Source organism: Uloborus diversus, unplaced genomic scaffold, assembly GCF_026930045.1.
Source record: "Uloborus diversus isolate 005 unplaced genomic scaffold, Udiv.v.3.1 scaffold_12, whole genome shotgun sequence".
NCBI lineage: Eukaryota > Metazoa > Arthropoda > Arachnida > Araneae > Uloboridae > Uloborus > Uloborus diversus.
In genome coordinates, this window is record NW_026557876.1 from 522198 (window position 1) to 537850 (window position 15653).

Consider the following 15653-nt stretch of genomic DNA (forward strand, 5'->3'; position numbering starts at 1 on the left):
CATCTCTTTATATGTATTTTAAAACTTTTGTTTAAAATCTTAAGCTAATTTATTACTTTCATTCTATGTTTCTGTGAGTTAATATGACAAATGTCTCCCTTTATTCATTGACATTAAAAAAAGAAAACAATCAATTATTCACGGACATTATATTGTTGAGAGAGTTGATGTTGTATAAAAATATTTATACTAATCCAATATCTTATATTTTAACAATTTTGCAATATAAAACTTGAAACACTCACCGTATTTTGCTGTGTTATTTTTAATGAACATGCTACTTTGACAACATTTATTTTATTTTATTAAAAGGCAGAAAATCTTACTTTGCATTTCATTGCGTTACTGATTCAAAATTTTATTTAAATCCACTTTGTGTAGTGAAACGTTAATGCTGAAAACGATAGTTTATATTTTAAGTAAATGATTAAATATAATTAGAAGTTTTCAAAGAAGAATTCAATCCTTGAAATAAATACCGAAAGTTTGTTTTAATCCATAAGTTTTATGGATGAAAAGAAAGCCGCTTTATTTTTAAATACTACATTGTTTTCGATTCGAAATTTCATTTCAGTTTAATAATAAAAACTTATATTCTATACAAACTGGAACTGCAAGTATCATATTTATACATTGGTTATGTTACTTTAAAATTCAAAGAAACAGTAGTTTAAACCCTTGTAACATACAGCTTAATTTTGTGTCTGTACGATAAAAAAAAATCTACTTTTTGGTTAATAAAGTATATCTGTTGCGATTAATCAATGGATGATTAATTATTTATGCTATTCTGATAATCAATACAATCATAATATCTATTCTTTCAACATAAATATCCTACTTCCACGCTTTCGGGGAAGAGAGTAAAAAAATATTTCGCAAAAAGGTCGAGAATTATTGTAAAACATTAAGCATCAACATCTTTGCACATTAAAATGCCTTAATATCAAAATTAGTTTCCTTACCAAATAAAAATTTAAAAAAAGTTAATGTACATTCAAAATTTTGTTATCTCGAAGAATCTAGGAATATTTATTAACAAGGAGTTACTAAGAAACCACTATTTCATCATAGCAGACATAGGAAGACAGCCGATGCTTGGCCCCAACATGGCCGACAACTCCCTGTGTCGCTACTTAGGAGAAGGATCCAGGGCTTTAATGACTTCCAGTGCCGTAATGGCTGAATTAGAATAATTTTTGAGAGTTTTTTTTTTTTTTTTCAATTTAGGTCCTTATTTTCTGCTTTTTAATATTTGAATCGATGAGCAACAAGATGCTGTAGAAATTTGAATTTTTAGTGAAGATGAAAAATAAAAATTCAAATCAAGGACCTTCGATTTTTTTCTTTCTTTTTTTTTTTTCTAAAAAAGGAAAGAGCGCGGTTTTATTTTAAAACAAAAGAGTATTAGTTTTTCGTATGGAGTATGGAGTCGTTTTTCAGTGGTTTCAAGAGGAACGTAAATGTAATTTGGTGAAATCAAACCAATTTATACAAAAATGTTTGATTAAAGGGTTTGATTATAAGGGGGAAATTATGAAAACAAGGTTTTCTTTAAAACGCTTAACATATATAATTTTAAAAATGCAGTAAAAAGTTACGGTAGTACACTAGCGCAGCCAGAATTTACCTTCGGGTAAGGTCATATCAAGTCTTTACACAAAGTACTAGGATTGAGATTTGAGAATATGTCTGAAAATTTTTAGTTCTGCATGGTCACAGAACCCATCCTATCTTAACTCCTTCTTTACCCTAAAATGAATGTGACTCTACGACTTCTATTCTGACTCAGCATCCGTGACTATATGCAGAATTGTAGAATACATTAGTACATAGCAAAAATATAATAACAAAACAAATCAATTAATTCACAATGTTAATTGCATTACCTAATCTCCTTAACAATTAAGAGCGGCTCGTTGTCGTAAGGGGGAGGGGGTAAGAGGGGCAGACTCAGACTTTCAAAAGAAAAGGGGCAATGCCACTTGCAACAGATACTGAAATAGGAAAAAAAATGTTTTAACTTTTCCACAGGTCAGAAAAAATATCCTTCAAATTAGTGTTAGAAATGAGAATTTAAATTTAGGCGTCATGTTGGATGCCTAAGTGGGCGCTGTTTTCAATTCGTCAATTACATATCACATCCAAACATAAAATTTGTTATTAAACACGCTGCCGATAGGACATTTGTATAATAATCAAATGGAAATGATTTTCGAAGACAAAATTGATTTGCATTTGAAAATTACTTTTACAAATTCATCAATTGAGTCAATCACGGGTCTTTTTATCTTAATCACAATAAGACAAGAAATAAAAGCTTCAACGTGATCCAAAATGCTCTGCCCTGGTACCTATAGTTAGAAATCTCTAGGCATCAAATCAAAGTTTTTGATCTAAAAATGAGACTAACAACCGCTTATTTCAAAAACTGCTTCAAATTGATTTCATCAACGAACTTTAAGAAATTGATCATACATACATTTTCTTAAGATAAAAATGTCTAATTTACAAAATATCTTTAAAGCTAGGGCACAGAATGCAGTTTAAATTTCCACTATAGGTACCGTTTTATAAGAGTTTGCACCAACCAATAATAATAATTTAATAATTAAATAAATAAATGCAATAATAATAGATAAATAAATAAAGTCCAGCTATAATTTTATTCATAACTCTTATGTAAATTTTTATTCACCCCTATATGTCTACTCTCTCTTTCATTTAGTAGAAGTGACCCTTTCCTGATCATTAACGTTTCTAAAGTAAAAATAGGTCACCAAATTTTTATTTTAAAAAATGAAATTTTCAGGAAATATGAACTAACAAAATTCTCACCACCATGTCTTTTTTCAGAAAGAGCTGAACTCATTCAATTATCCCACATTTTCACTTGTTTTTTCCCTTATATAAGAATTTTTATTTATAGAGCTTTACCCATCAAAAATGCAAACAAGAATAATAGAAAAATATCAAAATGTATTTTTCAAACAAAATATTTCTAAACAATATAACGTGCAGCCATACGCGGCTCATACGGGGGAGAAAGGGGCGACTGCCCCGTTACTTTTTTCAACAACAAAGGGCCCTTGCTCCTCCACTTTTAAATTAAAAATTATCGATCGATCAATTAATGCTAGCATTGGTGAATTCACGCGTTGAAATAAAGAATTGCCTTATAAGTACGCGTCAGTGGCGCAGAGCGGAAAGGGGGGGGGGCACCCACCAGTGTTTTGCACGCATGCATTGTTTTGAGTTTTGATCAAAAAAAAAAAAAAAAAAAAAAAAAAAAACAAGAAAGAAATTCTGGCTGCGCTAGTGGTGTGCGTTTTATATTTTTCTCACGGTTATTATTTTCATAAAAATTGCCAACTTCTCCCAATAGAACTTTGAATTGGGAGGAGGAAGTCTACTGTGGCCATCTGTTCGATTTTTGAAAGATCATTTTAGTGAATAATTGCGTTGAAACTGGCCGTCTGTGCATCCAGCATTTGTTTGAATTTAACACCTTGAGTTCAAATTATGTTTTTCGCAATCACGAATTGCGATAGCACCCTACTCGTTGAGTTTCTTTTTTCTACAAATAGAATGAAACGGAAAAAAAAAATTTGCACCCTTCTTCTTATGATTGGTGATTTTCTAGAATAGGGCATACGAGGCATATCCATAAAAAAAGAAATAGTGATTAGGATGCGGGGAAAAAAGATAGAGATTTTATGGCGATATCGACGAGTACACTTATCATAATGATTATTTACAGGGTATATCGTGTGTATTTTTATTTCTTATCAATCATAAATGATGGGAATAAATCATTTGGAAATTTTGTATTTAGATGAAATTTAACTGTTTAAAGTTCATCTAGGTGCTTTTCCCTAAAACGAAAAAACGTAATTTCACACAAAGAATCCTTTTTTTTTAAATGTAAAGTCTGCTTGAGTTAAGCCCCCAAAAAATATGAATAAAATCAAATCGCAGGTGATTTGAATCTCTAGCAACGAAAATTGCGCTCCCTAAATAGATAATAAAAACAACCGGTTTCAAGGTAATCTGAAAAATCAAAGCAACATCAACTTTGGTCAAGTCAGTATAATAAGCAATTTCTGAGTTTTCAAAACAGTTGTGAGTTTTTTTTTTTTTTTTTTGATGTTTTGTTTCAATGGATCTTGAAAATTATATGAAGGGTAAATTTTTCTCCCCAATAAATCTTTGCTGCTCTGGCAGAAATTTGACTCTGCCTTTATAGCCGAGTGAAATCTCAAAGTAAGTAACATCATCGTCAGTTCATTTCATCTCTGTCCCAACATTAAAAGTTTTACATGTTTTTGGAAAGCATAAAGATCCTAAAGTTATATTTGCTCAAATATAGTTAGTGATGTAAATCATATCGATAATGAAATACAATTTTTCGAAATAAACATACGCCTCTGTGTTGAATTTTAGATGTAGATTTTTTGAAACGAAATTGAATCTTTTACATTACATTTAAAATTAAAATAAAATGTAAAAAAAAATGAATAAATAAATAAAATAAAATCTTGAAAGAAAAAAAAGCGTGAAATGAAAGCATGTGTCAAGTTTTTTAGAGATTTTATTCAGAAAGCCCAGGACAAAGCTATGACAATAAATCAGGTGAAAATAAATACTTATAAAAAATAAATGAATAACTGTTGAAACTGATTACTCTGGAGCGTGAGTCCTGAAACTTCGTGCGCCCTCCCGCATCTCGGGTGTTGCGGGGGCGCTATTTACGCCACTGGAGAGTTATAAGTTTTATGCGGGATGAGGAAGGGAAATAAACGACCAAACTGACTAGTGGCCGGGTCCGGACTAGCGACCCTTTATACTGAGAGATGCGACACAGGCGTACTGCGCGCTGATTGGTCACTGGCAAAAACCGTCCAACGATCAAGTTCCCGTCCATAGGATTTGCATTGCGCGCAACACGCGCTCAAAGAAAAAAGGTGGATTCCTTTTAAAATACGGAAAACTATGCAATTTAATTTTTGGTTTTACATTCTTTGATGTGTTGGTTACCTATATCTTGCCTTCACTAAGGAGAAAATTTCCCCAGGAATTTCTGAAAGATTGTTTTGTTTTGCCAGGCTTACGTTCAAGGTTTTGTTTCTTGTATCCTAAGCGATATTTTCGACTTTGATGGCAAACCAAAACATTTAGGATATACTTTAATGTGTTAACTTACTTTCTCTCGAAATTCATAGTGTTTTCTTTCCTGTAATATTAGTTTTAATGCTGGATTTTCCGATTCATGAAAAAAGCATGCTTTGGCGACATTCGGGATTTAAACACGCGCCAATCAGGTTACTGTACTCAATGTTAAAAAGTTTGTATTTACAAACAAACAAAGCTGGATAATTGAAGGATTCTCTTTTACGTGATTTATATAATAAAGTTGTTGCTTTAAAACCATTAGCAAGTGTACGTTTGACCTTTTTTTTTTAATTTTTAAATCTGATAGCGTGAACTTTTGAATCAATTGGCTTCTACATTCTAAAAACATTTTAGTTCTTTTTATTTCCTCCTGTTTTCGCAGGGTTTGCTGCTATATTAGTACATATAAATCCGACGTTTAGTTTAAAATTATCATGATATCTGGTAATTTCGATATTTATTTTTGGAAACACGATGCTTGCAGTATTGTATATGAATATTACTTAGTTCCTCAGTTTAGAAGGCTCTGTAGCATGGTGGATAAGGGACGCGCTTAGAGGTAGGGAGGGCGTCGGTTCGATTCCCGATGGAAGCAAGTCGTTTTCGTCAGCGCATTTTAAACTTTTAGTATTATCACTGCCATAATTAATTTTATCACCAATTAAAATCCTATAATAATTTTTTACTAAATAAAAATTTGTAAAAAAATAAAAAAAAAAGATTTTTTTTTTTAAGTAGATATTTTTTGAAATGACTTGCACAAATAATGCACTCAATTATTCTTTTACAGAATTTAATTTTAATTGAGCGAAGAAACGATTTTCGTTGTAATTCAGTTCTACGGATTTCTTCCTCATACGATATTAAAAGCTAATGTGCTTGAATTCAAAATGCTCCTGTAAAAAAAAAAATAGTTGAAACTTAAGTAGTTGAAACTTAATTCATCACTGAAATTTATTTAAAATATCATATACTAGCAAAAATACCCGGCGTTGCCTGGGTCAGTAATATTTATTAGAAAAAATCGTTACTTGCTTTTGTTTTCTGTTTTAAGTGAAAGAATTTAAAACACATCTTTTTGACGTGATTAAAAATCGAGTTTCTTCCTTACCCATAAAACTAAAATAGCAATAAGTATAAAGAACAAAGTAGTATTGATTTAGAACAGAAAGCACTATATTTAAGCATATACAAATTTAAAAAACATGAAATTAATCTTCTCATGTTTAAAAAGATTAATCTGTTGATACTTTTTTTTTTTTTAACATGGAGTCTAAAACCTTCTCTGTATGGCTAATGAAGTACGAAGTGATTAAAAAAAAGTAGCTGCGCTCGTAATCCCCTTATACTTGCTTTAGTTATTTCGGGAAATTTCAATCATTGTGGCTCTTGGTGCGATTTTACCGAATTTGCGAAAGTCGTTTTGGGGTACCTTCGATGATGCTCCCCCATTCTTTCCTTACTTTGTAAAACGATATGATATTAATTTTCGTTACAGAGATATCGTCGCCAGATGCTGAGATATTTTTGGTCACCATAAAATGGCGCTAAACAGTTTCATCCGAAATATTACCAAAATAAGTAATAAAATTTGATGATTGTTTGAAATGGTGCAAAAAGGAAAATTAATGGAAGTTTTTGTGTTGTTTATGGATTTGCCTAATTTAGTTGCTGGTACAGTAAAAAAAGTCTTTTGAAAATTCTTTGATTGGCGATATTTTGTTTACATGGTGAAAGCTGAGAAACATTATGACGTAGTCTTCGGCTTCAAAAACAGCAACGTTGAAAAAACTGCCAAATGCATCAGCTACGGAAATCTTTCTGCAAAAATTTTGGCGATCTGCTGGTTGTTTGGATAATGAGTAAGTGTTCAATCAGCATAAATAATAAAAAAAACCATTAATTACATTAAAGTTCCGTTTAAATGGAAAATCATCAGCCAAATCATGTATTATTTGCCAATCTTGTGCAAAAATCTTACTTCAAGATTGACTTGAGAAAAGCCTTGAACAATCACGAAAAGCAAAGAAAGTCAACAATACAACAATTGTCGCTATCGACAGGGAGTTGAGATGATACACTAAATACTGTATTGAGTTGAGGAAAGCCTTCGAACATGGATCTAAAAAGCCCATAACTCGTTTTTTATTCTACTTAGAAATTTCGAACAGGTGCCATCTTCAGCAGAAAAATCAGAGCTTTCGATGAACATATAATGTAAATATGTGCAAGTATTTTTTTATCCCAATATTAGAGAATTTATACAAAAATTGTGTTTTATTGCCCCCCTAAGGGGTTTTGCCCCCCATAACAGGACGAAAACTACCCTATGTGTTATTCTGATGGATAAGCTGTATTATTGTAAAGTTTCATCAAAATCCGTTCAGTAGTTTTTGCGTGAAAGAGTAACAAACATCCATCCATACATCCATACAGACAAACTTTCGCATATATAATATTAGTAAGATTGATATTAATGAATTTTTAATATGTTAAATGTGTTTAATACATGTATATAAAGTTCTATGGTTGAGGTAGTAAACATAACCTCGCAACATTGTGAAAGCTACGCAGCGCTGCCGTGTTAGGGTTGCCTCAATATTATTATTAAAATTTTTTATAAACCTTTAACAAGATTTGATTTGCGTAGTGTTTAAAATATATTTCATTCACTAGTCTGTATCAAAGCAAAATGTATGGCAAAAAAAATTCAAAATTCAGTTGTTTTGGATTTAACTACTCTCTTAACTAAATTTATTGAGCAGATTGCTTGTTTATTGTAATTAAATGCCTTAGGTACTGGCTTTTCAAGTACTTTTCAATTTTTTTAAGGAACGAATCATGCAATTTATCGGGAGTCGGGAGTAAGGGGCCCCAACAAAACAAAACGGGAGGGGGGGGGGAGGCTAGGCCATAGCTTGTTTAGCTTATAGGTAAATTCGGTTCCAGCCGAAGATTTATTTCGAAGGACTAAAGAGCAATATTGTGAAATACCACTTGTCCCAAATATATCAATCCTTGAGAAAAAAAAAAAAAAAAAAAAAAAAAAAAAAAAAAAAAAAAAAAAAAAAAAAAAAACACGATATTATACATAAACGGCGCGTGGAATATTCATTCTTGACCGCGTGAAACTGGCTGCTCTGCGCCAAACAAGCGATAACGCGCCAGGCGCGGATGCCCTCGCCAATTCGAGTTGAACGGTTTTTTCGACTCGGAAGTATGCGCAGAAACGCTATTTCAGCCTGTGTCGCATCTCTTAGTATAAAGGGTCGCTAGTCCGGACTCCTAGGCAGAGTTGAAATTGCTCCTCACCCCCTCAAAATAATAAGAGCAAAATTTCCTGGGTTTAAAAAACGCAAAAAAGTCCCCCCCCCCAAAAAAAAAAAAACAGAAAACCTAATTCGGCTATTTTTGTTGACGATTCCGCGAATTTGGAGACAAAATTGTCGCATTAATATTTTTTCTTTTTAAAAATTCTTTGTGTTTAATTTTTTTTTTTTTTTTTTTTTTTTTGTTATGGCTAATTTTCTTTCTCGTTAGATGTTATTGTAAGATATGCACGCACGTTCGTATTTTATCATTTTCTGAAATAGGAACATGATTCGGTAAAATGAGGTTTGGCGAGCGAAGCGAACAAGAGGCGGTGCTTCCTAGTAGTTTCATAACACTTGTTCTCTTTTATCCTTTGAAGTTTAAAACATTCCATTCTTTGACAGCGCAGATGAATTATTGTAAAATGGTTTAAACATGAGTTAGACCTATAAGGGAAAGTATAATTACAGAAAATGGGGGAATAAACATTAATCGAGATTTGTCTAAGCCTGGTTTATTCGAGACAGCATTTTTACTTTCAGAAGAAATTAACTTCCTTTGAGTTGTTTCATTATTCCTTATCTGTTGCTCAAAAAGACATTAAAAAAAAAACAAAAAAAACGAGTACATTCCAAATAATTTTGGAATTTTTTTCAAAATCAGGCATTAGTGCTGTTTTGATTAAAACCTGTGTTTTAAGATCGAATATCTAATCAAGCTATTTTATGCCTATGAAGCTGAATCCAAGCTCTGAACTTCAATAGTTTGTGCGTTCCGGGCCTAATTACCGCATAGGCCAAGTAGGCCTGCTCATCTTCTTACGGGGTCCGAAATTCTTGAAAAAGTAATGCGTAGCATTTAAGAATCATGTATTTTTAAGAAAATAATAAAAAATTAATGATATATTAATTGAAAAAAAAAACTGTTTTGATGCTTTGTTAGTATTTCTCTTAGTTTGTAATTCTGTAAGAGAAAGACTTAAATATGGTTCCTAGTTTTTTTTTTCTTAAAGTAAACTGACTAATTAAGCTCAGAAAATTCTCTCAAAAATCTCTCAAAAAAAAAGAATTATTTGGCAAGTAATCATTTTTTTTAAAAATGTTTGAGTGGGAGTGGGGGGGGGGGGGGGCAATATCCTCTTCGCTACTTAATTGAGTTATAAAAGTTTTAACTTATAAAATGAATAATTAATATAAAAAAAGCAGTGGGCAAACAGTGACTGCACAGGGCCCCGCTAGGGCCAGTTACCGATACTGCGGTAAAGTTAAACAATATTTTGGTTTAACTTAAAGTGATAGTATAGAGACAGAGAGTTTCTCTAAATTATTGTGAGTCTTGGGCCTCACTTTTTGTTAGTCGGACCTAATGTGCGTTTACCATTTTACCATAGCTGTCATCTTTATTTATAATAGCAACATTAACCTGTTATTGAACAATTGCGAATTGTTTTTATCATCACTTGGCCAAAGTTGATGTTGTTCGGATTTTCCAGATTACCATGTTAACTGTTGTTTTTATATTTATTTAGAGAGCGAAATTTTAGTTGTCGTGTTTACAAATCGTCTACGATTTAATTTTATCAATATTTTTTTCGGTGCTTAACTCAACAGACCAAAAATAGAAAAAGGGAAGGGGAAAGGGGTGTAAAATTAGGTTTTTCAAAAAAAAAAAAAAAAAAAACACTATATAGATGAATTTAAAATGCAGAACTTCATATAAACCTAATTATACATTCCCATCATTTAATACTGATAAAGGTACATAACGTTATACGCGGAAAATCAAATCTGCAAAATTATACACATTTCTCCAGGGCCCGACTAAATAAATGTGAGGCCCAAGGCCCACAATGCTTTGGAGACCCCCCTCTCTATTCTGTTACATTAAGTCAATGCAAAATAATGTTTAACGATATTTTAGAGGTATGTTTTCAATAAATAAATCATTAATTTTCATTATTTTCACAAAAATGCATGATTTTTTAATGCTATATAAAAGTTTTTAAAAAATCGGGGCCCCTGAGGAAGCTGGGGCCCCAGGCCCAGGCCTAGTTGGCATGTGCGGTAATCAGGCCCTGCATTTCTCTCATTTAAAACACTTTACATATAATTTTTAAAAATGTCCTTCGATGCTTTTTTTTTTTTTTTTTTGCGCTCGCCGTTGGGTAGGAGAGGGGCATAAAAGTAATACAATGAATCAAATCCACAAAATATTATATAGTTCTTTCATTAAAAATGCTATGGCTAAAAAAAAATTGATACCCTCTCATTTGCACGGGGGGGGGGCGTAACCCCCCGCCCCCCCCAATATAATAACATCATAACGCAACATAATAACATCAAATCCTCAAAAAAAAAAAAAACGCACACACAATTCTGTCATTTAAAATGTTCTGCGCGCATAATTAAAAAAAAAACATCCATATCCTTTTTTTTTTTTTTGCCTTTGAGCGCGCGGCGGCGGGGGGAATTCAAAGCAACAAAATAAAATAAATCCGCAAAACGGTGGGGGGAGAGGGCAGGGGAAAACGTAATTCCATCACAATACGCAAAAAATCAAGTGGTAATTACGAATACGGTGATCGCCGCTTATATGAATCACGTTTCATCTAAACAGTCGGCTAATTCAATAAAGTTGGATTTTATTCTGTTTTTGACGATTTGATTCAATAAAAGGGCTGTGATTTGATTAACCACTGATTCAATTAACTAGCGTATACTGTATCTCAAATTTCATTCATGAGAAGCGAGGAATGAAAAAAAATCCATTGCTTCAAAGCGATTTAATAAATTTACTGGTCATTTTCCGATTATACTCGATTGCAAGCTTTCTTGGCTATGGAGAAATGAGCTGCGGCCAAGTGAAGGAAATAGTTCCTTGCGCTTTGCCAGATAATCGGGGGGAAATTACGCACTTTGCTTTAGAAATCGGATTAGTTAGTTAAACCGACGCAAAAGGGACATTTTTTTGTCATAATTTCTGTGAATCGTTAAATATTTTCAATTTTAAGAGCGGTGCAGCGCGGATCCATACATTCATTTGCAACTGAACGAACCAGCCAATCAGAGCTCACAAACAGTTGGCGATCTCCGGATATTCTGCGTTTGGCGCGATTTTGCTCAAGTGCTCCACTCTCGTTGAAGTATGCCAAAGCGGATTAATTCGCCAAGCAGGCAACAGCCAGTGCGGTGTCTTATCGGAGATCCTCCTTACAAACCTACAGGCGGTCTTTTCACTCAGTGTTTTTCCTCCGCGCTTAATGACGTCACTGACAAGTTAACTTGCAAGCTAGTATAGTAAACTTTGTCATCTGTAAAATAGCACAACTTATTCAATAATGCCTTTAAATAACTTAATACATAATATACGGTCCCCTCATTTTCCTTTTAAACGCTTGATTAGTCACGGGATGAGAAGGAGAATACTTGCGCCGTGCAATGCCACAGCCGCTGTCACAGACTATTCCTGGATGTACTTCCGGTCTTCTGTGGCAATAGCTGTTTTTGTTGTTTAGCGTCACGGGCTTTCCGTGGCAATAGCCAAAGCGCTTTACTCAGGATTTCCCGCTAGGCCGCTAGTTAATTTGAAATTTTGTTCTACTGAGTAATAGAGTCTGACAATTTTCAATTTCCTCGGTACTTGACTCGAAATAGTTCTCCTTCGACTTTACGGAGAAAAGAAAATACTGTGTCAATTACAGCGTACTGCATGAGATATGTTTTTTACGGTTTCCATTCCATGTGAAGCAAAAAGAAAGTTTTGAGGAGAGTTTCATTCTCGCTTTCTGCAACAGAATAGCTATTCATTGAAGCCCACTTGCCTGTCGTCTTAACAAAAGTTTTTTCTGCTTCGCACAAGATGGATATATCATTTGAAAAACATTCCAATATTTTCAACTCAAATCAACAAAATTAAATTTTTTTCGGCTGTTAAAATAATTCGTTAATTCAGGGTTTATTATTCGGCAAATAGGGGTTCTTGCCTTCGTTTTAGTCGGGGAATGAGAAAAATTCGCTAAAACCGGGAATTCGTTAAAAAGGGGTTCGTTAAATCTGCGTCCGACCGTATTCGCTTACTCTGTTACTTATTGCTGGTAAATGTGTGACTTCGAGGTTGTACGATTCATTTTCTGTGCCAGGGATCGGAAGGGGATGGAACTCGACTTTTAAGACATCGAATCATTGAACCCATGAAGCGATTATTTATTCCCCCATTTGCAAGGTGCATTCTTTTTACCCGGGGTCGGCAAAGTTTTGGACACGACGGTTTAACCCCGGTTTTTACCGTCCTGTTCGAAAGTGTCCAAAGCTATATTTTGGAAAAATTGCATTCTGTGAGAAAACATTAAAATCAGAATAAAATGTATGTGAATGTCATGTTTTAAATTGAACATTTATTCAATGAGAACATTCAACTTGTTTATGCAGCTGATTTTAATCTGGTCACACAGACGTTGAATTCTTGATTAAAATTTCAATTGGTATATGCATGAGTTTATTTATTTATTTTTCTGATAATAGTAACTGAACTTCCCTATGTTTATACATGTTTTTAAATGAAAGCATAGTTGGCAAGGTTTTTACCATCTTGTTCAAAACAATAGTGTCCAAAATGGATGAAACTATTTTTTGAGAAACTGGGGTAACAGACCAGGGTCCAGATACAGACATTTTCAATATTACCCGACTTTTCTATAAAATTGTTCATTTCTCATTTTTTAGCAAATGGGATAATGGCACCAGTAAGAGACAAGTGTCCAATAATAACTGACTGTTGTACGTTTGGATTTAAATAATAAGAATTCTCGGCAAAAAAAACTGATGTTGCTGTGGCCGGTGAATAGGGAGGTGTTATGGAGTGAAATTTATGAGCCAGTTGGTGTATTTCCAAGGCAGTGGTGGAAGGTTATGAACATAAATGTTCATTTGAACTTAATAGGGTTTTTGATCTAAAAATAAAGAACTTTTTCAAGAGGAAAAGAAGAACTCTGTCCATGAGTCTTCCTTTCCTCATCCTATCTGGTTTCATCAGAATTGTCGGTGTCTGTTACACAACTCTACCAACGGTTACACGAGGAATTTTTTATGTAATAGTTATTGGCAATTTTTTTAAGTAAAATGTTTTTTAAATGAACATTTGAGAAAAATATTATCAAATACTCATTACTTTAACCTCATTAATATCTATATTTATGCATTATGAGTGTTGCAGTAAATAATCAAGAATTGATAGATTACACCCCTTTAGCTTTAACATAGTTTTGGACAGCTTCAGACACTTTTGACATTAAAAACCACCTGTCCTGAACCAGTTTTGGACAGTCCGAAACCCAACCCTGTTTTGACCTTTCCAGAATCAGGTAGAAAAAGTAATGAAGGCAGGATTGAGGGGGGGGGGGGGAGTTGACGATTGCGTATTTAATTCCTTTCTTTTGATGCTTTTGAAACATACTGAGGAATTAAAATGTTTGAATTGTGTTAAATTAATTTTTTTAATGTCTGTAATGAGGACTATGTTTGAATGTTGTTTTGTATCTTTTGGTTTTAATTGCAGGATTCACTTGAATAGAAAACAGAAGGAAATTAAGAACTTGGCAAGATGAACTCTGTAAGTTCGAGTATTTTTCTTTGACTATTTTTGTTTCAAAGAAAAGCTAAATTCAACACAACCTAATGTTTTGAAATACTGTTTTGCAGGGGTGCCAACATTGGCTATGCCAATGAACTTTGCAGGGGTGTAATTTCATCTTGGGGGAGGGGTATCAATGCTCTCAGCTAGACAGAATAACGTGATAAAGTTTGAAATGAACTCTTCTTAGAATTATTTTCGCTGTGCATCAGCCAAGTGTTACTCAACTTCTGTTCATTGCGCTACACCATTGCGGAAGGAAAATAACATGAATCATCGACTTTCACATTGGGGGATTTCACTCAGGGTTGATCGGGTTGGACCCAATGGGTTTTTTTTTTTTTTTTGAAGAAACCCATTACACAATGGGTCTTTTTTTTTTTTTTTTTTGAAAAAACCCATTATTTAGCCCACTTTTGGGGTTTTTTTTTAAATTTTCTGAGAAGATTTAAAAAAATTATTTCATTCAAATATTTTCACAATTAAACTTCATTTTTATTTGTTCTTCACCACAGACAATGAACATAATAATTGAATTTTTAACTTTAGTAGTATTTCTTAACTCGTAATGGCATTAAAATTTTTTTTAAAGATTTTGAATAAATACATTTTAACTTTTTTCTTTCACTGGTCAATAAATAACTCAAATTATCTTGACTAAGTCCTGTCGCGTCGGATTTTCTCAATATTTGTAGTTTGCACAGAGGAAACTACTCTAGCTAAAAGGCATTCATGTGAATTATTTTCTGCAAACCAACCCGTCACAAATCTCCAATAAACAAGGTATATTTTTTTGAAATTAACAGGTTTCACAAACGGTTGGAAAGAAAACAAAATAGGATGAACAGAATTTTCATTATCTTACGAAAAAGTTTAATATGTCTTACTCTGTATACAGAAATGAAAAAACAGGCAACATAAAATTCAAAGAAATGTCTTGATTAAGCTGGAATCCAGTAAAAAGGGATTTAAACTACTTGAGGTTCTACAGTAGTTTTGCTTAACAAAATGAAATACAATGAAGTAAAATGCAAAAGAAAAAAAAATGTAGCAATTAAAAACAAAAAATAGATTTATCACTCCAGAAGTAACTTTGCCTTAACTGTTGGTAATCATGGAAATTAAAGAATCTGAAACTTCATCATTCTTGGTTTTTGTCGTCATTTATACTTTTCTTCAGAAAATGCCGAATTTTAACTAGTTGTCCAGCTTTCTTTACCCCAAGACAATTTTTGCGCTTTGTCCATATACTTATGCTAGAACATGCTACATGTACACCACATTTTTCCTAAAAAAAAAGACAAAAAAGACCCACGTTTCTTTTTAAAAACTCAGCTTTAGTTGGGTTTTATTTTTAAAAACCTTGGGTCCATCCATAGGCTTTAAAAAAAGAAAAAAAAAAACGGGTTTTTGCTAACCCTGATTTCGTGTGCAGGTTAGCTGACGGGATGGCTTTTCGCAGAGTTCGAATTGAAAATGTAATTTCCATTGCTTTTAAGACATTTTTAAAACTTTAGGAATTGTCTCCAAGAAGAAAAAAA

General features: G+C 33.0%; 1 protein-coding gene across 1 annotated transcript in view; it reads left to right on the top strand.

The window, feature by feature from the left end:
- Window positions 1–14059: 14059 nt before the first annotated feature.
- LOC129232409 (serine/threonine-protein phosphatase 6 regulatory ankyrin repeat subunit A-like) overlaps window positions 14060–15653 on the top strand; it is a 145687-nt gene continuing 144093 nt past the window's right edge. Inside the window, exon 1 of the mRNA XM_054866554.1 lies at window positions 14060–14091. Coding sequence (XP_054722529.1) covers window positions 14083–14091 — 9 coding nt within the window. The 5' untranslated portion in view covers window positions 14060–14082. The remainder of the gene's footprint in view (window positions 14092–15653) is intronic.